Source organism: Sebastes umbrosus, chromosome 23 (assembly GCF_015220745.1).
Source record: "Sebastes umbrosus isolate fSebUmb1 chromosome 23, fSebUmb1.pri, whole genome shotgun sequence".
NCBI classification, from domain to species: Eukaryota; Metazoa; Chordata; class Actinopteri; order Perciformes; family Sebastidae; genus Sebastes; species Sebastes umbrosus.
In genome coordinates, this window is record NC_051291.1 from 14,663,375 (window position 1) to 14,690,432 (window position 27,058).

Below are 27,058 nucleotides of genomic sequence, written 5' to 3' on the forward strand. Positions count from 1 at the left end.
CTTAACGGGGAATAGATGGGGAAGATGTCCAAGATTCCATCTCGCCGGGGATAAAAACCCAAATCCCCCCCAAATCTCACTTTTACAACATTGACCCCTCGACTGGAGTCAGCCGAGAGAGAGAGGCGTTGTCAGCCGCCTGGCCTTTTGTCGCTGATAATTAGCGTCCTTATCGCCACAGTCGGCGATAACATTTAGACCCACTTTCGCTCTCTTTTGTGACCTCTTCGCCCCCGCCACCATCCCTCCTTCACTCCCTCCATCCACTATCCCTTCATCCCTCGTCACATTTCTAATGCATTCAGCACTTAACAGGTCCAGATAGCAAACAGTGAGGAAGAGGCAGTCGAAGGACAGATAAAGTCTCCCTCTCCCTCTATGAATAAGAGTTTATCATGGAAGCCGATCTCTCCATCCAGTGCTTGCCTCCGCCTCATTCCATATTCTCGACGCATGACCGCCTCGTGCTCCCCTATCTTTTCCTTCTCCACTTCATTTTTTAGACTGACCCTTCCGTCTCCCTTTTTACTCTCAAAGGGCCGAGCGAGATCCCCCGTTTGCGGTTTCAGGGGGGTGTTCTGTTTGCAATGAGAGCTGGCTCACATAGCTGCTCCAACAGCATCTTTTAGTATTGACATTTCAACCAAAGTTGCTCATGATAAAGTTTATTTTAATGATTTAAATTTGTCAGTAAATCTTGTCTCAGAATATATTTTTGATTTCATAGATGTGTTTTGGTCATCTCTCCAATTACATCAAAGTTTAATTACCGAGATCTGAGAACACTTTGATATTGCAGTAAGCAACACAAGCAGTTAGACACCCATAGAGGCTTTAAAGAACCCCCCCCCCAGGTTAGCCACACTCACCTGGAAGAGAAAACAAATGTGAAGAATAAATTATTACCCAAAGTCTCCGTTGTAAACAACCAGCACAGTTGTATCTGTGCTGAGTTATTCCTCATTTTGCATGCGCTTTCCTACGAATGTCTAGCAACAGGTGACGCACGTGTTAATTTCCACTCCAGTCTTTTCAAAATAAACTTCCGTTTAGGCAACAAATGCAACTTGGTTAGGTTTAGGCAACAAAACTACTTAGTTAGGTTTAGGAAAAGATCGACTTGGTTAGGTTTAGGCAACAAAACTACTTAGTTAGGTTTAGGAAAAGATCATAGTTTGGATTGAAATAACTTCGGAAGTGGCGTAACTTAAGCACGGAAGATACGTGACAAATAAATCAACGTTGACTTTTGGTTTCACGCGGGGTACGAACACCAAGTCTGGTGTTTTTAAACCCACCTATCCACCCCGACCTCCTCCCTACGCAGCGTTTGTTGCTCTTTATACTTCCCGGTTCACAATTACGTGGATTACATAGAAATTGATTTTGTGGGATAGATACAAATTGCAGTTCATTACTTTAGGTAGGTATAACTACGAAACAGTGTATGAGAACAGCCTGACATCATAACATGGTGATCTGATGTTGCCACGTTCCCAGATCTCAGCAGACACAATGTTATTACAACCAATAGAAATCATCAAAAAAACAAGGCCCAAGTTCTAGTAAACTGGAATTATCCTTTAGGTGATCTCTTCAAAGTCTGCCTCTTGTCCTAACCTGGATTTGACAGTGTAGTAGAGGGGTTGTCAGACTGTCTGTGTCAATAATCATTTTATGTGCAGATCAATAGTACACAAAATAAACCCTAGATTCTTCTGCAGAAATGAAATGTAACTGACACGGACTCATCTCATCCACCGTTATTAAGTTGGTCAGTGAGGAAGAAGATATTTTTCTTTCTTACTTTACGTCTACGTAATTCCCTTCTTTGTGTCTCTTGTTTCATCTCCTTCTTTTTCTGTCTTCCACTCTCCTCCTCTCCGGCAGTTTTCATCCAGTGGCATCAGCTGCAGTTCAAATGGTTATTGACAGGGAGAGGTGCTGGGGATTTGTGGTTGCACTTATCGCTAACATGGAATCCACTGCCCTCGGGTCTTTTTCTCTACTTCTCCAACTCACTCCATCCTCTTACACTCACTCCATCCTCCACCCCTTTTATTGCACTCCCAGGCCTTTCCTCTCTCTCTCTCTGCCTCATCTCTCCTGTGGGACACAATATCTCTCTCTTCTGTTTGTTTGTCTATTTAGAATTTATTTTATTCGCCTTCTCCGTCTCTTCTGATGCACTTTTTGTTTTTCTGTTTTTTTTCTTTTTCTGCAGAACAAGTTGAGGACCGGGGGTTAAAGGAAAGAGAGAGGAAGAAAGAGAGTTTATTGTGTGGGATTACTGATTATCGACCGACTGACAAGACAGACCAAAACCGGAGTGGAGGAAGCGAGGAATGAGTCAGCACCACGACACACACCCTCAAAACCCCGCCGTGGAACCGGACCAGACTAGAGGCACCGAAACACAGCACCCTGATAGAGAAATAGACACGTTTTCCCCTTGATCTCCTTCCCCACCTCCTTTACCCTTGTTGTCTATCTCTCCTCTAGTATGTAGGAAGGCGGTGACACTGTCCGTCAATTTGGAGAAACAGCAGGGACTGACGGGACCCAGCATGCCCTGAGCTCGGCCCGCTAGAAGAAGGACAGTAAATATGAACCGGAACGATCACAAGAAAAGCAAAACCACTTCACCTCTCACTTCACCACTTGTTAGGCAAAAAACAAAAGTCTATTTTTACTATTAAAAAGTCAGTCTTATTTTGTGGTCCATAATTCAGTGTTCTCCCGCTCCTAATGCACTATCCTGTACACACATGTTTCTTCTTTGCATCTGCTCGTTGTGAGTTTGTGTTATGTTAATAATGTACGTGTTGAGTATTCATCCCGACCGACACTTGTGACAATGTTCTGATCAGAGGAAAAATAAAAGAACGAAACGATGCAGCAACTGTTGTTGAACTTTTCTCCATAAATATTCAGCGGTGAGCTCCGTCTCTTTCTCTCTCTCTCTCTCTCTCTCTCTCTCTCTCTCTCTCTCTCTCCTGTGTGTATTTCATGCTAATTACAGCGAGCGTTGTACATCTTTGATGGATACGCGGCCCTCGTGTTGTCACGACGACATTTTGCCAAACGGAGTGAGCGTGCCCAAGAGAGGGAGAGGGGGACTGACGCACTGGGGGAAACATTCGTCCCAGATGTTCCAGTTCATCATCTATCTTTCTCTTTTTCTTTCTTTATATAGCTCTGTCGTGTGCGCTCTAGCTATTCAGTGACAGAGCGGGGCATCTCTACCTCTTCTTTATCCCCCTCATTGTCCCTCTTTCCTTTTTTACTTATGGACTTCTTTCTCTCTCTCTCTTCTTTCTCTGCTCAGTCTCCCAGGCTAATGTTGCCTTGGAGGAGACGGCTTCTCTACGCTGTCTGCACTCGGCCAGACTCTCTCTGGGTTGGCTTTAACTGGATAGACAGACACTATATGTGTGTGTTTGGTTTGACAGTGTGTACGTGTGGGTGGGGTAGCAATGCAGCCAGCCACACATATTTTATAACAGTGCGAGTGGACGTCGGAGGGCGACGCCGTCTGGGTTTGATGTGGAGGCAGGTGACGGCAGAGACGTTATCTTAATTCTGCATCAGAAGAAGGAAGTGTGTGTGTGTGTGACGGACATACAGAGCGAGAGGCAGGCTGTGTGTGTGTGTGCGTGCAAGCATATGATTCGTTGTGACTAATCCCCCCTCTGTCTGTCAGTCAGCTGTCCTTTTGCTTTTGACTTTTGGAGTCTCGAAGGGGGTGAGGGGTTGACTGCTTTTATACAGAGAGTGTGTGTGGGTTGGAGGGGTTTTCTAAAGGTTGGGGATAATAGCTATTGGAGTTCATGGCAGGTGTTTCTCCACAGAGCAGACCAAGCTTCTTCTTTTTCCCCCTGACTCTGACACAAGCTCCTCTATCTGACCCGGTAGCTCCGAGCCAACATAAGTGATTTAACGGTGTATTCTGCCTGTAATGAGATTATATCCCCTGTAATATGATTAAAGGATGATTAGAGAATCATGAGATCCAAAACATGGGGCTCACCTTTTCCTTTTACAGGCCTCCACCACGACCTCAACAACCCTTTTTTTTTTTTTAAAGTTGCAAAGCCTCTATATGAAAATACTCCATCTCTCAACAATAGCTTGGAGAGTTTCGAGTGCTCTTGACCCTTCTGAGGTCGCAAAAGAGGAAGCATTTTTGCTTCTTTAGTTCGATGCATTTCCTGAGAAATGGTTTATAAGGGAAGGGCAAAATGCAATTTGAAAATAATGTAGTGCTGTATTAGCTGGAATTTATAGCTACTGTTAGAATCTTCCATTTATCAGGTGGTAGAAGTAATGAGATTTTGATACAAGGCTTTTTTTTTTGTATAAATATAGGAGTAAATGTTTGTAATAACAGAGTGAACTGAATGGGGGAAAAAAATATTTTTTTCTAGGTGTTGCTGAGATGTCCTTGAGCACTGAGCTGCTCCTAAATACTTAAGTGGAGCTGCACAGGCGGTGTTCAGATTGAGTTCTTGAGGAGTCCCGAAGGTCGCCGTCTGCGGGGTCGGGGTGGTGGAGACGGTGGAGACTGCAGAGGAGAGGAACGTTTGAAACTAGAATGGCACTTGGAAAGCGCATACGGATCGCCAAGGTGTGTGGCGAAAATCTAATAGTACACTCAATCCCTCCAAAATATTTCATTCAAATCCATCGCCAACTTTTGGAGTAATCCTTCTAACAGAGGGACAGACAGAGGGACAGACAGATGGACAGACAGACAAACCAACGCCGGTGAAAACAATACCTCCTTCCAAGGCCCTTGGCCCAGCGCCAGGAGGTAACAATAGGTATTTCATGCGAAGGTGAATCTAATTTCATTTAGTGTTTTTCATAGATTGGACAGGTGAAATAAAAACCCCAGGTTGTGATGAAAAACACAAATCCAATTTCAGGAAATCTATTAATCAAAACTGACCTCTTTCAACGTGTTTTGCATGTTCCTTGAGCGATCCACTCTCAGTATTAAAACATATTTTCTTTCCTATCAAAATGAGAAACTAATAATAAGTGATCTTTTCATTTAGAATAAGGAAATGTTTTCCTTGCAGTCCCACTTTTTACTTGAAATTGTACTCATTAACATAACACAGTTAAAGACAGGGTGGGCGATCTTGAGAAACTAGCAAGAGTACACTAGATTTTTTAAAAATGATGGAGCTGAAAAACACAGCCCAGTGTTGCCAACTCTTTTCCAGTGAAAGCAGCTGGCAGCACTTGTTCAAAAAAAGTCGCTAAATCTAGCGAGAAGGTCGTCAAGTCAGCTGACAGCCAGCCGCTTCAGGTCTCCCTCCAAAGTCACTCCCCCAAAATTATCATAATGAACGTAAACAAGAACATGGCTATTGTTAGTTCTATTGATTTGCTTTCAGAATGTGATGATAATTTAAATTGTAATAACAAAAAATGTGTCTAATATCTTTACCAACCCTGCCTTTCACATAACATTATAAACTTGCTGCTGCAACACACAAGTGGACAACAGCATAGTTATGATTTTTTTAAAGAGGACATATCATGCTCATTTTCAGGTTGTAGTTGGGGTTTCTACTAGAACATGTTTACATGCTTTAATGTTGAAAAAACACATGGTTTTCCTCATACTGTCTGTCTGAATATACCTGTATTCAAAGTGCCGTTTTAGCGCCTATTGCAAAATGCAACCGGATGTAGTAGGACATCTTAGTATTTTTGGCATACTGCATTTGACATACTATGTATTGGCACATACTAAATCTTTTTACCACAGTTTGTGGGTTGCTCGGCACTCCACATTTACTCACTACAAAGCCTACATGTTTTCCTTTTTTCCATGATCATCTGTTGCTCAAAACAATGCAAATAGTCGTGATCACTCTTTCAGTTTGGTAGACGTGTAGGAGGACATTGGATTGGATGGCCAGCGCTGGTCTGTCTCGTTATTAGCCACTGATTTGACACACTTGGCAGACGCCAGGAGAGAGTCTCCTCACCGTCTAACAAAAAAATACTGAGAAGTCACAGACATGCACACAGCGTAGGAGGGGAAGTGTTGCACCTTGTCCCAAGAGAGAATCTGCAATGATGTATCAGCATCTGTCAGTACGGCTTTCACTGTTTCCTTAAGTATTCTGTACCATCTGTCTCTGTATGAACAGTCGAAACTTCCAGCAACACCAGTTCCCCGCATTGGACTGTATAAAGCGATTAGCTCCAATTTTGCTCCAATGCTTTTATGATATTTCAGTCCTACATTTGCCTCTGTTCTCTAAAGAAGCAGATGCACTCAGCTCTGCCAATACAAAAGACAACATCCTCCACCATGATGACTAATCACATTTGATTTAATGACCTTCTCTGAAAAAAAATAGCTTTTCCCTTGAAAGTTTTCCCCACACTCCCTCTCCGGCTCTCCTCCGTCTGCGCCGTCTCTTTGTGCCTTTTTAGTGTCCCTCCACGCAGTCAATCCCCATTCTTGTGTTTGCATTTACTTGTTCTTTTGTTCCGTCTCGCTCTCCTTCTGCTTTCTTACTTTTTTTCCCCACTTCTTTTCTTTCTCTCAAACTCATCAAGGATACTGAGGAATAAGCCGGCAGCCTGAGGGGCGGATCTGTTGGCGGTGATTGGCTCTCCTTGCTTGCCAATGAGGTGTGAAGCGTCTGCCACGCTGCTGTAACTCTTCTCTGAGGGCCACCCTCGCCTTCACACACACACACACACACACACACACACAGTTTCACACAATATGCTTCAAATAGATACAAGCTCTTGACAAATGCATTCACCCACTCACAAATTAAAAACACAACAGAAGACACTACGGGAAACGCGGTTGCGGTCGTGTCTGGGCGAGGACGCGTCGTGTCGTTTGGACTAAGAGCGAAGACACGTACGCACACACAAAGAAACGTTGTCGGTTGCCAGCGATGCCAGTGGGGCCCGCAGATGAGAGTCGACCGTCATACACTCCATTCTAGTAATGGGCAGGCAGATGGCAGGCTGCTCTGTAGCCTCTGCTTAGGCTGATGGCTCTATTCATCAGGCTGCTCGCCCTCCCTGCAGCCCTGCACCGGGCGACGATTTATGGAGCCCCGTCTCTCCCCCCCCTCTCACACTCCCCTCCGCTATTCTCTCCTGCTCTTATTTATTTGTACTTTTTTTGTTTTAGTCTGCACCTCTTCTCTCATTCTCTCTGGTGTCTGTCTGCTTGGCGCCATAAAAAGCTGTTTCATTCCAGCTAGAGTTTCAGCTGCTGCTGGGGGAGTGAGTTGTTGGCTCGGTGTTAGAAAGTGCTGCTACCTTCCTGTCTCTTTTTTTTTTTTTTTTTTTTTTTTTTTTTGGCAGACTGAAGTTTTCGTCATGCAAAGACTTTTTTGGAGGGAGAGCTGCTTTGGTGGCATAGGAAGTCTCATTGGACTGAATCAGACTTTAGTGGTTATTGAGCCAAAGCCAGTTTACTGCAGTGCAGTGATCTACCTTGGAATGAAGAACAAGGACTTCTTAAAGCAGTAGTTTGATATTTGGGGAAGTATGTTTATTAGATATGAGAGTAGATAAATACCACTTTTATATCGGTACATGAAACTACAGCCAGCAGTTATCTTAACTAGCTTGGCATAAGGACAGAAAACGGGTAAACAGCTAGCCTGGCCCTGTCTGAAGGTACCAAAATCTGCATTTAAAGGTGGACTATTTCTTGCCCAGGGCTGTACCTTCTATCTTCTCTGGTAGCCTCACAGTGACAACAAGACTTCAGGAAGTTACGGCTCCTGGCCAACAAATAGTCACCAAAGCCCCTTTTCCACCGCAGGAACTTTCCCCCAGAACTATAGGAACCTTTTGAGGAACTCATTGCGTTCCGACCGGGGACATTTTCAAGGGACTTTTTACCTCCTAAAAAGACCCTGGTCGGGGGGTACTTTCTGAAAGTACAGGAACTTTAGGGGTGGAATTTGCAGGGATGACCGTCGCTGATTGATCAAACATTTCTCTTAGTTTGATTTCATTAAAAGTAAAGTTAGGCTCTGCTGTTGGCTTCCCGGCTTATTTTAAAGAAACACAGAGAAAAAAAGAGAGATTGCGCAAGCGAGGAGGCAATCGGTAGAAGATGGACAAATAGATTGCGATGAAGTTATTTTCTGATTGTTTCATGGGCGGTTACATTCTAAAGCACAAATAAATAACCACCAAACACTTTTCAGATGATTTACTGTGGAGACAGATGCTCGTAGTTTAATTCAACGTTTATTTTCTTTACGTGTTTTGTATGCTCCCATGTCATGTTGCTTTTTCATACATCAGCGGACTAATTTGCCTAATATTCACGGGTCTCTAGACCGCGGTGGAAACACAGACAACAGTGGGCTGAAGGAACCCTTTAGTTCCTTAAAAAAGTAGTAGTAGTAGTAGTTCCTGGGACTAAAAGTCCCAGGAACTTTTGCTGGAAAGCCTGTTATAGGCACATAATCGACTTGTACCAGTTAAACAAACAAGATATAACATGTAAATTAGTGAGCTGTAGAGGGGCTTGTAGGCAAATTTTGTTACCTTTGGACATAGTCAGGCTAGTTGTTTCCACCTGTTTCCAGTCTTTATGTTTCCACAAAATGTCGAACTATCTATACGATATAAATTAACTAATGATCACTGCTTCCTGTTTAATTATGTACGACTATGGTAGCCTATATGGACGAAAAGTCAGCAGAACAAAGTTTAGTGGATAACCATGAAGTAGTTTTTGGATGGAAGATTAGAAAAGGAGGCAAACAGGAAGCTATCTATCCCTCTGTAATAGGTTATACACAGTGGCTGTTGTACTAATAGCTCAGCAACTAAATATGAACATGTGGCAATGACAAAAACTAAGTAAGTTTAAGTGCTTCTCTTTTGCCAGAGGTTAGTTTGACCCTGCAACATCCTTTTTTAATTGGTACGAGTTCTGTTATGAGGACAACAAGTACACTATGTCCGTTAAATGAGCTTCAATTATGTATAAATCCCAGGCTCGCATGTCCTGGCGTGGCAAAGCTATACCGAGTTAAAGACCTCTCTGTTGAATAAGTGATAGCGAAGGAACGGAGAGGGAGAGAAGGAAAGACTGTAACAAATACGTGGTTGATCTCTATCATAAAAAGATTCGACATCAGTATATGGTGGTGGTAGTGGTGTGTGTGTGTGGCTGAAGGTAGACAGAGGCGGTGAGTGAGAGCTCGGCTTTGACTCTCAGTTTCCCTCCAGAGATAAAGTGAGCAGTAATGAGGCCCTGAGCTGCTGCGCTGAGGAGACAGTAGGACCGCTGAGGGAGGAGGATGACCTTGTAGACCATGAACACACACACACACACACACATACCCACAAACCTTAAAGCAAGCTATTTGCTAATGTAGAAGTTCACTGGAAGCTGACAGTTTGGTTCCTTGTGTATAGTATTACCGTTCATGAGGCCAAATGGAAGAAGTGCCATTGTGCTGTGGTGGTAATGGAATCTCAATGACCAGACAAATAGAAACCCCAGGACAATGAAATATACAATCAAACAACATCTTTGAAGCCATGGTTTGTGATAGCTTCGTGCTGTCCATTTACCATAATTCATGTTACCTGGTCAGTCGATTATATTTTCCCACTGAAGGGATATATCTTCCTAAAGGCACAATAAAAGCTCCAAAGACTTTTACTGTGGTTTTAATACGAGGAAAAGTAACAGATTGCAGGTTTGAAGTGTGTCTGTGTTCTTTACAGTGACAATAACAAACCTTTCTCTCGCTCTTTTCTGGGCTGCACGACTAAAAAACTGGCTTGCTGCAAGGCTGAATTAAGAAAAAACAATAAAAGAGAAGTTTGGTAATGAGAAAAAAAAAAAAAAAAAAACTCACTGACAAGAAAAACTTTGTTTGACATTTCATACTTTTACTGCGCAGAGGAAGATTTGCTTTTTTTTTTTTTTTACCTCTGGTATATTTTTTATATTGTGATGCCTTTTAAACGACAGAAAGTAACCCGAGCCAGTTGTTTGGGTTTTTCCTGTTTGAGCCGCACAGTTAATAAATCATGTTTAAATATTGTATTATTTCCTCAGGGGAATTGTGCAGCAGCATAATAGTACTCATTCAGCTCAGTGTATTGGATTACAGTATATTGCTAGTTTTTCCATGATGCTACAGTGTCATAGCACCTGATTTAATATTACTGTACTGAGGCCATGGATGGATTACTGTCTACCGGGCACCGGCCCAGTGGTCCCCCCCGCCTTCACCTACAAAATGTAACTCAAAGAGACACGTAGCCTACCAACCAGGAGAAGACTCAAAATGATGACAAAGAAACATAAAATGACTACAGAGAGACACCAAAAGACTACAAAACAACCACAAAGAGATGCAAAACAGCTGCAAAGAGACACAAAATGACCCACAAAGAGATGCAAAACAGCTGCAAAGAGAGACACAAAATGACCCACAAAGAGATTCAAAATGACCACAAAACAACCACAAAGAGGCACAAAACAAAGATGCCAAATGATTACAAAGATACACAAAACAACTAGAGACAAAACAACCACCAAGAAATGCCAAATGACCACAAAGAGATGCAAAACAGCTGCAGAGACTAAATGACCACAAAACAACCACAAAGAGATGCAAAACAACCACAGAGACAAAACAATTACAGATGCAGAATGACTACAAAGAGACACACAACAACAACAAAAGTAGACTAAATGACTACAAAGAGACACAAAACAACTACTAAGACAGACAAAATGACCACAAAGAGATGCAAAACAGCTGCAAAGAGACGCAAAACAAATACAAAGATGCAAAACCATTACAAAAAGACACAAAACAACTACTAAGACAGACAAAATGACCACAATGAGATGCAAAACAGCTGCTTAGAGATGCAAAACAGCTGCTTAGAGATGCAAAACAGCTGCAAAAAGGCGCAAATCAACTACAAAGAGATGCAAAACAACTACAAAGATAAACAGAATAACTACAAAGAGACACAAAACAATTACAAAGAGACTCAAAATGACCACAAAGAGACAAAAAACAACTCCAAAGAGACTCAAAACAACCACAAAGCCACAAAGCAACTACAAAGAGACACAAATGACCACAAAACAACCACGGAGAGATGCAAAATGGCTACAAAAAGACACATAACAACAATAAAAAGAGGCTAAACAACTATAAAGTCTGTGTGTCTTGCTCCTCTGTAGGAGAGGTGGTGGGGTTGTTTGCATATTTGTGCCCAGGGGCCCATTGTCTGTTGTGGTCACTACAGTACAATAGCAGTACACCACCATGCACTGCTGTACCATGAAAGAACAGTGGCATTGTAAAGTAGTCACGTATTATAACCCATATGGTATAGTACCAATATGGTAGTGACCAACTGACCATGCCGTTTTTTTATGATATAATTCCTGGTGCTTTTTGTAAAAGATAATTCCAAAAGCAAGAAAAGCACTTCCACCTGTACAATAGGTTTTCTATGCATCAGCTGAAACACACTGAATGGTCCAACCAACATGTCCAGAAGCTATATGTTAGAAGGTTAGATACTCCCTACAACAGTACATGTTACAGAGTTATACGAGTATGCCACGAGGCAGTGGCTACTAAACCTGTTACATGGCCCCGCATAAGCCTATCCATCTGTGACCTGCGAGAAGCCAGTTTAGACTAATCCCCACAGCTGTAAAAAATGTTTTCTCATCCTTCAGAAGAGGATTTAAATTACTTTACACTTACAACTTGTGCCGGGGCTTGCCTTGCGATGTGATGTGCAGCTGGTGCCTGGAGCATTTATGTTGTTAATTTTTGTCCACAAGCCCAATACACTCGGGTGACCGGGTGCCCATTTATATATATATACAATGTGTTCTCATTGTATCCTTTTGCGACCTATACACACACTGCACTTTATAGTGGCCTTTTTTTTATTGTCATGCGAGATGCTTTAGCACATAAACACATAGCAGTTGAAAGCTAAACACTAACACACACACACCCCTGTGCACCTGTTCACACACAAAAACAGACAGAAGGTGAGACACACAATGTTATTTATTATTTATAATACGACTATAGCTCATGCACGTGCACACTCGCATTGTAAGCAAAGCGCTGGAGGGCAAACAAGAGATATTGCACATTAAAACACACACACACACACACACACACACACACACACACACACACACACACACTCGAGCATGCTTTGTGTTTGAGAGCCAGTTGTCCCCCAACGGTTGAGTAAGGTGCCTCGAGGCATTCACAACACAGACACACACTCAAACATGATTATCTCCATTTGATGTCTGTGATTGGGTCAAATTGGCACGGGTGACATCATGGAGTCATCATCAGCAGTGCACACACACACACGTTCAATATATCTACGTGACGTGGAATAGCATAATTTGGCATTGAGTTTTGGCGCTGTATTGATTGTCGTGTGTCTGCTCTACATCCAGATAGATACAGCCAGGCCAGAGACTGCATGACTTTGAATTGTAAAGAGGAAATCAAAAGATCCTCCACACACACAGAGGAGTCCGGGGCCGAGATTTGATCTGTGAACCTTCCTGCTGTGAGATGACAGTGCCAACCACTGAGCCCTGTGATGTCCTCAGACTAACATCTGTTAATATGATGGTAAATAGGGTCTGGGCTCACTGTGCAAACCAATTTGGCAGGTAGTCTGAGGTGTGACATTTTCTCTCCGGCTGCATCATACATGAATGGGTCTTAGGGTTCCCCCATGTCCTCAAACTAAATATAACTCCCATCTTTACATAAGCTGTTGCTATATATATATATATACATAGATTTTTTTTATTTGTCATTTGGAAAAGCAAAGTGATGTTTTTTTTTTCCTTTTTTCATATTTTTATATTTTCCTTTAACTTGAAGAAGAACAAATGACCTTAAAGGGCCAGTGTGTAGCATTTCAGTTGATCTGTTAGAAGAAATGAGATATAATATTTATAATTATGTTTTCATTTGTGTACAATCACCTGAAACTAAGAATTGTTTTTGTTAGTTTAGTTTAGTTTAGTTCTCCGACACTTGGGAATCTGCGGTAATGTGAGCCACGGAGTGTGAAACCGTTGTACCCCCAGCCGCCATCTGACTTCCGTTGCTCCTAAAGTTATTATGGTAAGGACGGCCTCTGGATGCCGTTACCGTGGTTTTGCACTCACCGGTTATACCGCAGTCTTGGAAAGGAAGGAGAGAGCGGAGGGGTACTCAGTTGGTTGCAATTTGCAACCACACCACTAGATGCCGCCCAATCCTACACACTGTACCTTTAATAGTACAGGTTTATTTCAACCTTTGCTTTATTTTCCTATTCATTTCAATCCTAAGTAAGGGATAATGTGCGGCGAGCCGGTCATTATCCCATTTATATCACAACAACGACCCGCTAGCTGTACATTATCCCACTTAATACACGGCTACTTACTTAAGAAACCAATAATTTCACACAAAAATGGTCCTCCAGAGTCCGACATCAGAATTGCGGCCATAGCAACGGTCTGTTATACATAGCAACCGTCTGCTATAAAGAAATAACACACCGTAGAACGCCGTGATTGACCAATCAGAATCAAGTGTTCAACAAAGCCGTGTAACAATGCATTCTAATGCGTAGCAGTGGCCGTGTAGTATAACCAAACAATGATAAAAAATCAATTTCAATCGAGATGAAACAGCAACTCTTTCATCGTGATCATTGGGTGGAAATATTTATTCTGCCAAAAAATTTGTTTAACAAAGATGAGTCTGTTGTCAAGGAGACCATTCAGATCAATTTTTATAATATTTGGTTTTCTGCATGATCCACATTTAGTCCGCTATTAGTTAAAAAAAAAAAAAAATAGACCCCACTGTCTCCCCCATCAGACCCTGCTGAGTTGCTCTTCAGTGGAGTGAGGCATCACGAGTGTTGACTAATCAAAGGCCTTTTCGCAGGGCAGAGACTGATGGCTTAATTAGGACCGCTAATGTTAATCACACTTAAATATTTATAAGGAGGAATTCTTTTGTTTAGCCTTGACCTTTCTCTGGAGCTCATTAACATGGTTATTATTATTGCTGCTGGCGTTGTGCTGTTGCTCTTAAACATGGCCGCGACACTCGCCCTGGGGCCGTTATCGATTTTGATGGAGCAGACATGGTGCTGTGTTAATGTTTTTGTGTGGATGACATTGGCTTATCAGCGTTTAGAGGAGTTTAACCCTGCAGAGGCGCGTGTGTGTGTGTGTGTGTGTGTGTTTGGGCAGCCCGAGGGGACTATGGGTAATATCTTATCAATGTGGTGAGCTCATTCTGTTTAAGTGGCAGTGAAGGTAATAGAAGCAGGTTCATAAACACTAAAGGGTGTTTCTCGGCTTGTGTCAGCTCAGCACTTCGGCGGAATATCATGATCCAAATTGTTATTTGTAACACACGTGCACACACATAAAGAGCTGACCGTCGCTTTACAACTTAAATTGTTTCTCAACCATACTCACGCAGAGCCTGAGGCAAACGGTTTCATTACTATAGCGCAGCACATGTAGCATTTGTGAGCTAATTGCAGAGGACACAGAGGATAACAGCGTCTATCCAGAGGTGCACCAGTACTATCTATAGCATCAGCACCAGCACAGATATTATTACTTGTGTTTCAGCATTCAGCAAATGAATTTGTCTGTTTAAGATAGCAGAACCTTATACTAATGACGTGTGCTTTGGGGCAATAAACATCTTCTGCTCTGGGGGAAAATTATTGTGCTGTGGCATTTTAATGAAAACCATTAATCAGTCAATGTTATAATATGTTCAGAGAGTGAATTCCTACATGGACTCTTTTTATTCCTCTTATATTATCCTCTCAGCCTCCCCAACCTCCTCTTCTTCTTCTTTTTTTTTTTACCAGCTCCGGTACGCTGCCCAACTGTTTTCATCAGATCTAATTATTCCATTTGAATAGGAATAGCCTCTTGTGTACTATGACTATGAATGCATCCTTCTACAATATTATGTTTACAATAATTTGCTGCAAACTTTGGATCCCATGTGGGGCAGCAAGATAACAAAAAGGGTTTTAAATATATTAGAATTTCTGCATAATCCATCTTGGTTGCCTCCATGTTTTTTAACAATAGAATAAGAAATGTGTGTCATGCTCAAATTCACATGACACAAATTAATAACGCACACATCCACAGAAAGTTTGGTTTTAACCCATTTGTGCCCACAACTGAAAGTTTTTAATTTCCTTTGGTGGAAATGTTCTCTGGGCTTTTGTTTGTGAGGAAATTCAAAAAATCTGTTTTTCTTAACATACTATAAATAGTATTTGGGCACATAGACTCCATTAGATAGATAGATAGATAGATAGATAGATAGATAGATAGATAGATAGATAGATGTGCAATGATATTGCAGGAGCAAAACAGAATGGAGTATGGTTGAGACAGAAACTATAAACTATATAACTATTATTATATTTTAAGAAAAAACAGTAGTCCCATGTGCCCAAATAGTAGATATAGTATGATAAGAAAATGGCTGTAAGGAGCACAATCAAGTATTTGGTATCTATTTTGATCATAACAAGTTGAATATCAAAGATATGCAACCATATGCATTGTAAAACAAAATATTTCATATCGAAAACATTTAATAAACCCAACGTTAGCGTTTTTCCTCATTTAAAAAAATAATTTCTGACTTTGATTATTAAAGAGACTGTTTGTAACTTTCTAAGCATATAAATGTAGCGGGTCGGCACACATGCGCGCTCGCGTGTGGCCGCTGTCTCGTCTCCTCTGCCTGCTCTCCTTCACTCAGACAGCGCGCGCGTTCTCGCGTACTCGCTCCACCTCTAGACGTGAACGCGCGCTCACTACACACTGCAGAAGAGTTAGTTTAGCTCTGAGAATATCTAGTGAATGTACAGTGGACGTTTGTGCAGAAATAAATGCTGCAGCTCCTCCAGACCAACAGAGGTTTCCCGTGTCTTGGGAAGTGACTGGGCTCCTCAACGAGTTACGTTATCGTCTAGTTACCGACCGGGTGCCGGTGTCTTCGGCTGCCGGCTGCGGTCGGGAGGCGATAACATAACTCGTTGAGGAACCCCGCTGCTGAAGCCTGCGCTGAGCAGGAAAAGCCAACACTAGGATCAGCATTGATTCACGGAGAGACCTTTGTCTGGTCAGCTAACATTACTGCCAAGCAACTGAAATATAGAGTGATATTGTGGTTTTAGCTGACGTGTGTCGCCTCACTGTTTTGAGCGATGCTCGTTCATGTCTATGTAGAGCGAGCAAGCGCGAGATCGACGCTGACTTTCGTTGATTTCAAGGCCACAGGTGTCGCTGTTAAGCAGCATTTCTGAATCTTACAAATAGTCCCTTTAATAAACTTGTGATATTTCATGTGATCTAAACATTTTAAAGTTGAACTGTTAGATACTTGCCCAAAGTATGTCCGTACCAAATTTCAAGATTTTTGACCAATCAGAACAAACGTGGCGTTTTTCCTTATCATACTAAATATAGTCTTTGCGCACAAATGGTTAAGGTATACTAATAATAACATGAATAGGTCTTTTCATACGCAGGATAACAACCTCCTGAGGCACATTAAACCTCATATTGGCACACTATATTTCTCTCCCGTTAGCGAGCTGCTCCGTCTGTTTCACTTCTTGTTCCCTTTTGATCCACTGATGTTTTATTGGTGAGCTATCTACATACGAGCATCTCCTCCTCGTGTGAAGTCACACACAATCTCACTTTATAGATCGTCTCCTGAAGCTTCTCTTTGCAAGAGTGAACTTTTGACTCTTGCCATTTTTCTACATTTCCTCGCGCGGAAATAATGAAAAGTGTAACTAAAACGTAGGCTGCGTTTGAACTGTGGTATTGTTTTTGTGCCATAGCTAATACAGAAAAAACCTGGAGGAAGTCACCATGACAACATACTGAATGAATACTACACATCACATTTTTATGGACTGTAATGCAATACTGGGAATGATGAGTACTATATTTTGCCAATATACGTGTGCATTTATGAATTGAATAAAGATGATGAAAAGGTCTATTGAGTTGTGAACATTCATATGCTGGCAATTGATACATCATTGCAAAGCCATCGCTGTCACAGTGTGCACATTTTACTGTCTCTCCAGGTCGGTGTATGAGAGGAAAGATGGAAATGAGAAAGTGTTGAGAGGTTGACATCACAATGCGGGGTTTTTGAATTAGCACTGCACCATATGTAATATATTTTATGCATGTAACTGTGTGGAAAAAAAACATCAAATCTCATCCCATTGAATAAACAAGGCAATAGAGGAAAAAAAAGACTTATTGAATAACCATGCTACCAGACTGAAAGCAGCCACTCTGTCTCTCAGCTTTGTAATCACTAAATGCCTGTTTGGGAAGTGACCGTAAGCACTTCACACCACCTACGTATTTCACAATCAGACCGATGAATAAAAGATTTGAGTTTTAAGTGCCTACATTTGGAATTTAAAACAAGTGGAGAGATGTGGGACCGCGGAACAAAGCCAAAGAGTTTGTGGCGACTCCTGCCGCCCCTCCTCGCACTTCATACCACTTGTGGAGGCGGAATTGAAAAGCGGCTGTCAGCGCTCGCCGTCTCTGTCTTTAAGAGTGAGACGGGGGGAGGGGCGGGAGGGAGCAAGTGCAAAAGTATTTTCAATCACAAGTTGTCTTTTTGATGTTTCTGTCATTTGCTTCAGAGGTCTGTTTTGTTTTTTTTTCCTTTTTTCAATCCCACAAACAACCTTCTCCCCGCAGGATTTCCGACCATTACCGCGTGATCCCACAGAGATTGTGATCACTCCTGGCCACAGCACTGTTTTCTGCTACCCACAGAGAACATAACACACATGTAGCCCTGTTAGATTTTTGTAATCTAAAGAAAATGCAAATACGATGTTGTTTTAATAAGACACCTTTTGAAGTGTGTGAGCTGGAAATATGAAACGCCTTCAAAAGCAGTAAAAAGAAAACAACCTCAGGGGTGAAAGTGGATAAGAACGTTATGGATCTTGCTCTGTTCTGATTTACTTTTATGTCCTTTCCCATAGCAACAGATACAATACCAGAGGCAGCAATTGTCAGACTTTATAACAGCAGTGATAGTGTCATGTTTACAGATCCAGTTATATGAGGGACGGAAGACTTTCATATCACAGACGGTTTAGTGGAATTTATTTTACCGACGACACAACCCTTTATAAAGAGAATATTAAAGAGAAAAACTACAAGTATGCCAGCAAGAGAAAACAAACTTTTCTATTCCATACAAAAAAAATGTACTAATTTTAGACAAAATAAATAAACAAATCGCGTATTTTCAATAATGGCCGGGGTCGTAGTCGCCACACAAAAAAACATGGTTGGATAAACGTGCTCGCTAACTAAGATTATTACACGGCTTTGTTGAATACTCGATTCTGATTGATCGAAATGATTGTTATTTCTTTATAGCAGACCGTTACTATGTAAAACAGACCGTTGCTAAGGGAGTAGTTCTGATGTCGGACTCTAGCGGACCGTTTTTCTGTCACATTATTTATATCTTAAGTAAGTAACCGTGTAATAAGCGGGATAATGTACAGCTAGCGGATCATTGTTGTGAAATAAACCCCGACAGGGTGGCTTGCATCGCCCTGTAGAAGGATGCCCTGATGATCGGCTTGCTGTACATCATCCCTTACATAATGTACATTTTCATCACTTTAATTTAAAAAATGCAATAAAATAATCATGCTATTTTCAACATTTTTTTGATGCAGGTTCATGTCCCAGCCAGACATAGACTGTGAAGTGGTCACCGTAATGTCACCCATTGGTTTGTGGCCTACGGTTTTGAAGCCTCGAGTTTGGCATTTTGGCTGTCACAATCTTGGTTTTGGTTGTTGCCATCTTGGTTTTTGGCTGTTGCCATCTTGGTTTTTGGCTGTGGCCATCTTGGTTTTGGTTGTTGCCATCTTGGTTTTGGTTGATGCCATCTTGGTTTTTGGTTGTTGCCATCTTGGTTTTTAGCCATCGTCATCTTTGTTTTTGGCTGTTGACATCTTGGTTTTTGGCTGTTGCTGTCTTGTTTTTTGTCCGTTGCCATCTCGTTTTTTTGCTACCAAAACAAGAGGGTGGAGCTAAGTACAACACAACACCAAAGACATTTTTAGAGGACCAAAAAGGTCATAATTAACTTCCACGAACTGAAGAAACACTGATTAATCTGTGACAGTGTAGAGAAAAGGCTTTCAAACAGACACTTTATGTTGGGAAATTAAATTTACAGGCGATATAATGTAGCCGTTTCATTTCCACAGAATGCTTGAGTGTGCAGTAGGCCATGTGCTACAAGTGTTCTTTGTACTGTATACACACTGACCTGCAGGTGAACACACACACACAGACACACACAGAGTAATAGAAGAAAGAAAGTATCCAGACTTAAATAGTATTATCTCCTTATTTATCTTTTTCCACAAGCAATTTAGTGTGAATTTGCTTCAGCTGGCAGCTGGACAGGTGTTGAATAGGACACCTCTTCATCCTTAATAACCACAGCAGGGGACACACACATACATGCAAACACACACACACACACAACCATGCCAAAACAGCAGGTGGCTTCCACTAACAGAGTCACTGGTCTTATTCAATGCTCTGTCAACACTAGAACTCAGCTGTGGATGTGTTTAACACAGGGACTGACATTAGATGCATTTTCACCTTTTCCTCTTTTCCCCATCTCTCTTTTTCTTTATTTATTCAACTCAATATATTTTTCGCACTTTTCCAATATCGAGAAAAAGATCAGGAATGAGACTCAGGAGAGTATAAGGCAGCAGGTACAGAAGAGATGGTAGGTGTGATCACAGGCCAGCGGGGGTCCATATGGTTACAAAAGCAGGTGGATTAAATGCCGCTCGATCTCTGGCAACCTCAATCCCTCCTCTCTTGTCTCCCATTTTGTTCTTTCATTTCCCTTCTACCTTCAACCACTAATCTCTCAGATATGTGTTCTCTCTTTTATCGTGTCCATGTGGGCAAGATTAACATTTCCTAAAGCAGTAGCCACCTGTGAAGGTACATGAAGGTAAAGGAGGTAGATTTATTGCTTCTACATTTGAGCGGCAGACCCTGAAGCTCCTATATAATACAGGCTGTATGTGTGTGTCTGCAGTTTCTCATGGTGTGAGGCACTGCCTCACTGAAACTCTGTAGCCGAGGCTGCCGACATTATGGTATGCATCACCTATCTGTGTGTGAAGGCATAGTTTCCACCAGGGATTGGGGGTGTCCACGTCATATTTCAAAATCACAGATATGGTTGAGGTAACTAGAACACTTTACGCTTAATAGTGAACATTGATTGCAGGTTGGACATGCTACATGCCTGTCCATCACCCCAACACTCCCTTAACTTTCTATTTCACTACATAAGAGACACACTACTCCCTGCATATACACCATAGACTGTACGTAAGAAGAGGACGTAGTCACCGTGACGTCACCCATTGGTTTGTGGTCTGCCGTTTTGAAGCCTCGAGTTTGGCATCCCCTGCTTTATGCTTTATTTGACTCTAAATGGGACCATAATTTACCAAATGATCATCATGCTGTATTAAAGAAGACTTGAAACTAGCGATTGAGACCATAAACTCATGTTTACAATGTTTACTGAGGTAATAAATAAAAGTGAGAAGTAGGCTCATTTTCTCATAGACTTCTATACAATCAGACTTCTTTTTTTGCAACCAGAGGAGTCGCCCCCTGCTGGCTGTTAGAAAAAAATGCAAGTTTAAGACACTTCAGCATTGGCTTCACTTTTCAGACCCAGATGATGCTGCTTGATTCACACGAAATTGTGAACATTGGACATAAATACATAATTCCTGGGGTGTTTTAAAAATATCAGCTTAAAAAATCTATTTTTATTATATATTTTTGAGGTTAAAGATGTTATACATGTCATACATGAATACAGCCGTATCTGCCTTTAAAGAAATAGTGCAACATTTTGGGAAATCCTTCTTGCTTCCCTGAAATCTTTCTTTCTTGCCAAGAGTTAGATGACTCTAATGTTTGTACAGTGAATGTGAGTATAAGTATAAGTATATCTCATGTGTATAAATCATCCGAAAACAGAGGTATTAAAATGATACTTTGTGGTTTTGTGGGTCTATTCCTTTGCCAGGTGCAGTAACTTCCTGGAGTCACTTTCCTCTGGTTGCCAGGTAACCTCATGGTACCAAAAAGACTCCAGGAAGTGACTGGGGCCAAGAAATAGTCCTTCACTTCTGAAACGAAACCTGCACCCTTGTGTGTGTGTGTGTGTGTGTGCATAGTGAAGACAATAGTGAATCACAGTCAGTGTTTATGTAGAAGTATTCAGTCTTCATGTGATAATTTGTGCTTGGAAGATAAACTTAATATTTTTTGCAGATGTGTGGTCTTTTTAGTATTTAGTGTAGTTTAAATAGCTGTTTTTGTTTTTACTCATATGTGTGTGTCTGTCCGTTTAAAACTGTCTTGTGTGTGTCCACACAGCAGGTTCAATATCTTAGTGACATGGAAGGGCTTGAAAGGAAAGAGAGGATGGAGCAAAAGAGGAAGAGAGAGAGAGAAGGTGAGAGAGATGAGAGAGATTAGGGATTGATTATTGATTGCTGTGGAGTTGTCAGGAGGCATAGCCCTATTTTCCTTTTGTTTGTGTTTTCTTCCCCCCCCTCACTCTCTCGCTCATCGACTGAGAGGGGGATTGGTGGAGAAAGAGAGTCGCACAAAAGATTCATGTCATTTCTCCTTCATTTACCCTCTCTCTTTCAGCGCCTCTAGTTTTGTTAAGATCTCATTTTCTTGTCTGGGTTTAGAAAGATTGAATTTAGACAATAGAAAACAACTCAAAGCAGGCAAGGAGGATGAAAGAAGAATGGATGGAAGAAAGGAGAAAAAACACATATGCATGCAAAATAAACAGTATTTACTTTATAACTAAGCGGAGCAAATCAGCATGAAGAAGAGACCTTCCAGTTTCCAATTCCCAAATCAAACAAGCGCTCATTAAAACCTCGTTGTCCCCGGTCGTCTCACAAATCACTTCCACAAATTCCATTTTCGTGGAAACACACACATTTCACCCCAAGACAGTAACCAAACATAATCCTGTGCTTCATTTCCATTCAAATAACTTCAATCCGAGGGATTCTTATCAATGATCACAGCGAACGCAGTCCACAGATCAGCATTTATCAGTGTGAGCATGTGTGTGTGTGTGTGTGTGTGTGTGTGCTTCTTTTTACATGTCAATAGAAGTCCCAGACTCAATTATTCCATTAAGGAGACACAGTAGCATGCAGTGACTAAATCAACAGCCTCTCAAACACACACACACACACAAGTCGGCTTTAAACACTGCACAGTCAATAAGCTATTTCCAGTTAAGGGTGAGAGTGTGTGTTCTTGTCCGTGTGTGTGTGTGCGTGTGAGTCATTCTGAACAATGGGTGTTCCTATTCTTTGGTTGAATTTGCCCCTTTTCCAGAGGCTTGTCTCCTTGAGAAGTGGGGAACATAAATCCATGTCAGCCTTTGTACGTTTTGTGTGTGAGTGTGTGTTTGGTTTGCGTCTCGGTCAGTGTGTGTGTCTGAGTGTGTGAGGGAATGTGAGTGAGAGGCAAAAAAAACAGTACACGTTTTTTTTTTTTTCTGTAGCTGTGATTTGGATGTGTATGTCTCTCCTACACACACACACACACACACACACACACACACACACGGGTTCCTGTGTGTGACTGGCATGCTGAGTGCAGACTGCAGCACAGTGTCCTGCTCTCCTCATTCTTCTACGGAAGGGCTACACACTTAATGAGTTGTCCTGGGACTTGAGGCTTTTTAACACACACACACAAAGAAGTGCACGCATACACACACATTTTTGTGCTTCTATACTTGTGAGGACTCTCAGTGACATAATAAATCCCCTATATCCTCAGATTCTAACCTTATCCATCCCTACAATACGGCAAACTCAACCCTTTTCCTATAACCCCAAAGAGCCCTTTTAAGTCCCCACTTTCCAAAAATATCTCTTTTTTTTTCAAGGTTTAAAGCTAGAATTTATCTTTTGGTGACTGCAGTTGCTTATTTTTTATTTTATTTCTTTATTTTGTCATGCATGTACAATAGAGTTTGCCTGTGATACAATAAACTGAATCCAATCCAATTTGTTTAACTGTGTGTTTAGGAGAGACCAATTGGCATCTTCTGAACAGACTGTGCATTCCAACACATACTTAATATACATAAGACTTTTTCTGGCATACTAAATAGTATGGTAATGAGTATATTACCATACTATTTAGTATGCCAGAAAAAAACTTAGTATGTCACAATACATAGTATGTCAAATGCAGTATGCCAAAAACACTTGAATGTCCTACTGCATCCGGTCAAAGTTCAAGGCATGATGTTATGACGAAGTAGTATTGCTGCAATCTATTGCAAGCCGGAAGTCAAAAATTCCGAGTCTGTATTTCCGACTTCCGATCTAAATGCGTCCGAGTGCATCTGCTCGGGAAAGCATGAATGTTCACAGAAAAACTGATTTTTGTATGTGTGTAAAATATGGAAGTGGCTGAGATTCACAAGCATCCTACAACAATTACCACAGTGCCATTAGCGAAGAGAAACGCATGTAAAGAAACCATCTTTAAATTAGCAACTATAGAATCCTTTGGGGAAATATTTCTGAAAATCTATCCATCCATCCATTATCTGTAACCGCTTATCCTATTCAGGGTCGCGGGGCTGAAGGCGGGATACACCATGGATAGGTCGCCAGACTGTCACAGAGCTTACACATAAAGACAGACAACCATTCACGCTCACATTCACACCTACGGGCAATTTAGAGTCAACAATGAACCTAACCTGTATGTCTTTGGACTGTGGGTGGAAGCCGGGGAACGCGGTGAAATCTGAAAATCGAATTTATCTAATTTAAGACATTTTAAGGATCCGTGAGAAGAACCCTGTTAAAAGAGACGGGAGGAGTAAACTAGTAACGAATGTTCGCAAAGACTTCTATCGAGCACAAATCAACTGAATGGGAATGGAAATAGCAGCTACAACGTTGTTACAGCACGTTTCACAAGACACACACACGGTATAAAACACTACATAATGTAGAAAATGATGAAAAGGTAATTCACTGTGTGCGTTTATGGGCTGCATACATTTTTCCGACTTGGAATTCCAACTTGAATGGCCATTCCATTGTACTTTTTTTCCGTGTCGGAGGTCGTTTTTTTTCCAAGTTCCGAGTACAATGGATTGCAGCATAAGTCCCGATATGCACACTCTAAAAGTGCTACTAAAAGTCAAAAGAAAAGTTTGCGATTTGGAACGCAGTCACAGTTCCCATCGGATCAAATGAGTGTCAATACAGCTCACATGAAAAGAGCTCCACCTCAGGCCAACGTGCCTGTGTGTGACTCATGCCAGCTCCTGCTGTGCTGCTTTAGAGGTTAACCCGACTGTTGACCTTTTCTAGATGGGAACAAGAGGAAAGACACATTCCCCTCAATAAGATAGAGAATCACTCTTGGTGTCTGTGTGTGTATGTGTGTTTGTGTGTGTGTGAGATACCACGCACACAATCTGTTAGTAGTTTTATTGACAAGGACTGTCTGTTTCGTTGCTCTCTTTAGCTCTTCCAATCAACCAACTTTAATTGTCAGGAAAGTGCAATGATGGCACGTAGTGACATCATAGTGACATCATACGCCTATAGCCTTCCCATAGACATTATCCGCATCCCGAAAATACCTCGAATATACTTGACTCAACCACATTAATAATCGAAAGGAAACCCTATAGAATATAGAATAAAGATTGTTGCTCTCTCTGCCTCTCCTTTACACACACACACACACACACACGTATCCTGATATATCGCTACTGTAAGGCTGGGTGACGTTTCCAGAAGCAAGTGATAAACAGCAGTTATCCTCAGTGTGTGAAACTGTCCCCTAAATGTCACCTTGTGGAAACGCTGCACAGACCTCGGCTGACAAACACACACACACACACACACACACACACACACAGAAGGAGCTCTATAGGTTTAATATTATACAGTATATACTGTAAGGAATGTATGGAAGAGCACAAGAAGCACCAGCCCCCTACTCTTCTAATCAAAGCTTTATAGTGTTTCTTTTCACATTCAGTGTTTTATCTTGTTTGCTCGAAATACACAGCCACACACTTTTTGAATCGCTCGCTCTGCCTGTCAAACACACGTAACATCAATATTTTCTTGAACTTGGAGTAAATCAGAACTGCAGTTCTTGTAATAATAATGCCTCACAACCATTTCTTGAATTTAAGGTCAACTGATACAGAAGCATGACAAAGAGTAACATAACAAACGGATAGGGAAGATGAACTGTTCTTACAAAAATGTGCAATTTAAGGCTCTCTTTTATTATTTCCTTTTATATATTTATTTCCTTCCCATCTGTTCTAACAGTAAGATGCTCTTAGTTACTGCCAGTAAGATACCAGCAACCTGTAGACAGGAAAGTACAGCTCCCACTATGTAAATATGTGTACAATATGTGTGAGGAAGAGAGCGAGGATGAAAATGAGAGGGATCGCTCACACCATCTCTCCTCTTTCAATCAATAACCCTGTGATTCTATTAGACATTGATTGCATCTGAATCCCAGATCCCAAGTCACAAATGTGATTATAAAATGGCCAGTCTTGACACTTTATTGAAAACAATGAGGCTGGAGAGAGGACCGGGAGTAGGGAGGGAGTGGGAGTGACTGGCTGGGAAAGACGGATTAATCTTCTGCTTGTCAGCTCGACGAAGTCTTCTCCTTCATCCACTTCTTCTTTTGTGTGTTCGTGTGCACGCGTGTGTTTATGTGCAAGGAAATGCGCACGTTCTTTGAAAGATGGGAGTCTGTGGAGTGTTGAACTACTGAAATAACAACAATACTTAAGAGTTACATATACAGTATTTCCATTGCAGCAGGGCTGAGGTGTACATCTTACCTTATCTCAATTTACTCTATCGTGGGCCTGCAATGTCCATGATGGATGGATGGATCAGTTTTCACCAGCCGCAACAGCGACGTTGGTATAGTTTTCACCTTGTGAGTCTGTGTGTGTATGTAATCATGGCAAAATGTGGCCCTGGAGGTTCCTGCTACAGTATGTGTACTGTAGCAGGAACTACCACAGAGGCCATTTCAAGTACTTTGCCAGGTGTTTATATGTCTGTGGACAGATTGGGGACTGTGATAGGGTCGGAACCGTGCAAGATGCAGTCACGAAACTTAACAGATGTGTAGTTTTGATCAAAATGAAGGCTGAGCCAGACACAGCGCTGTGGAGATAGTGTCAGATAGTGATAGAGTCTGGGGTTCTCATCCTGATCCCTGTCTATAGTTAAGCTGAGTCAACAAAACTTTGGTTAAGGTTAGGGAAAGATTGTGGTTTTGATTTAACATTCATGTCATGTACATTGCAGACTTTCTGTATTAAACCAAGACCATGATCTTTCTCTAATCTTGACCAAAGTGTTGTAAGTGCAACATGGACTGCAAAAATGCCGTAGTCGCAGTGGATATTGTATTGCAAGATCTCATATTTTGGCGTTATCAGGTCAGTGAAGTTGCCAAATATGTTAATTAGCAAAATTAACACAATTGTGTCATTATGTTAATTAAATAAAGTAATCGGGTGACATTAAATTCCCTTCAAAATGTATTTTTTGTTGCAAGCAGTCATATATAAACATTATTTTAGGAGGCAGGGATGTCAGATAAGTGAACAGTTTTTAGCATTTTGTGTGCTCGCTTAACTAATCATAAACACACACATCTACTGACGTGTTTACAAGAATTTTCTGATGTAAACAACTCTTTAACAGCATCAGAAAACATAAATAATTTAAATACAGCTCTTGTGTAGTGTTA

The 27,058-nt window shown here is 41.4% G+C and overlaps 1 protein-coding gene across 6 annotated transcripts in view; it reads left to right on the forward strand.

Moving 5' to 3' along the window:
* Nucleotides 1-2,902, forward strand: part of chchd3a (coiled-coil-helix-coiled-coil-helix domain containing 3a) — a 92,794-nt gene extending 89,892 nt beyond the window's left edge. For 3 of the 6 annotated variants that reach the window (XM_037760674.1, XM_037760679.1, XM_037760676.1), the window contains 2 exons: nucleotides 1,725-1,774; nucleotides 2,225-2,902. In XM_037760674.1, coding sequence (XP_037616602.1) covers nucleotides 1,725-1,737 — 13 coding nt within the window. In that variant the 3' untranslated portion in view covers nucleotides 1,738-1,774; nucleotides 2,225-2,902. The remainder of the gene's footprint in view (nucleotides 1-1,724; nucleotides 1,775-2,224) is intronic. The other 3 variants (XM_037760675.1, XM_037760677.1, XM_037760678.1) reach the window with 1 other exon arrangement.
* Nucleotides 2,903-27,058: the final 24,156 nt, after the last annotated feature.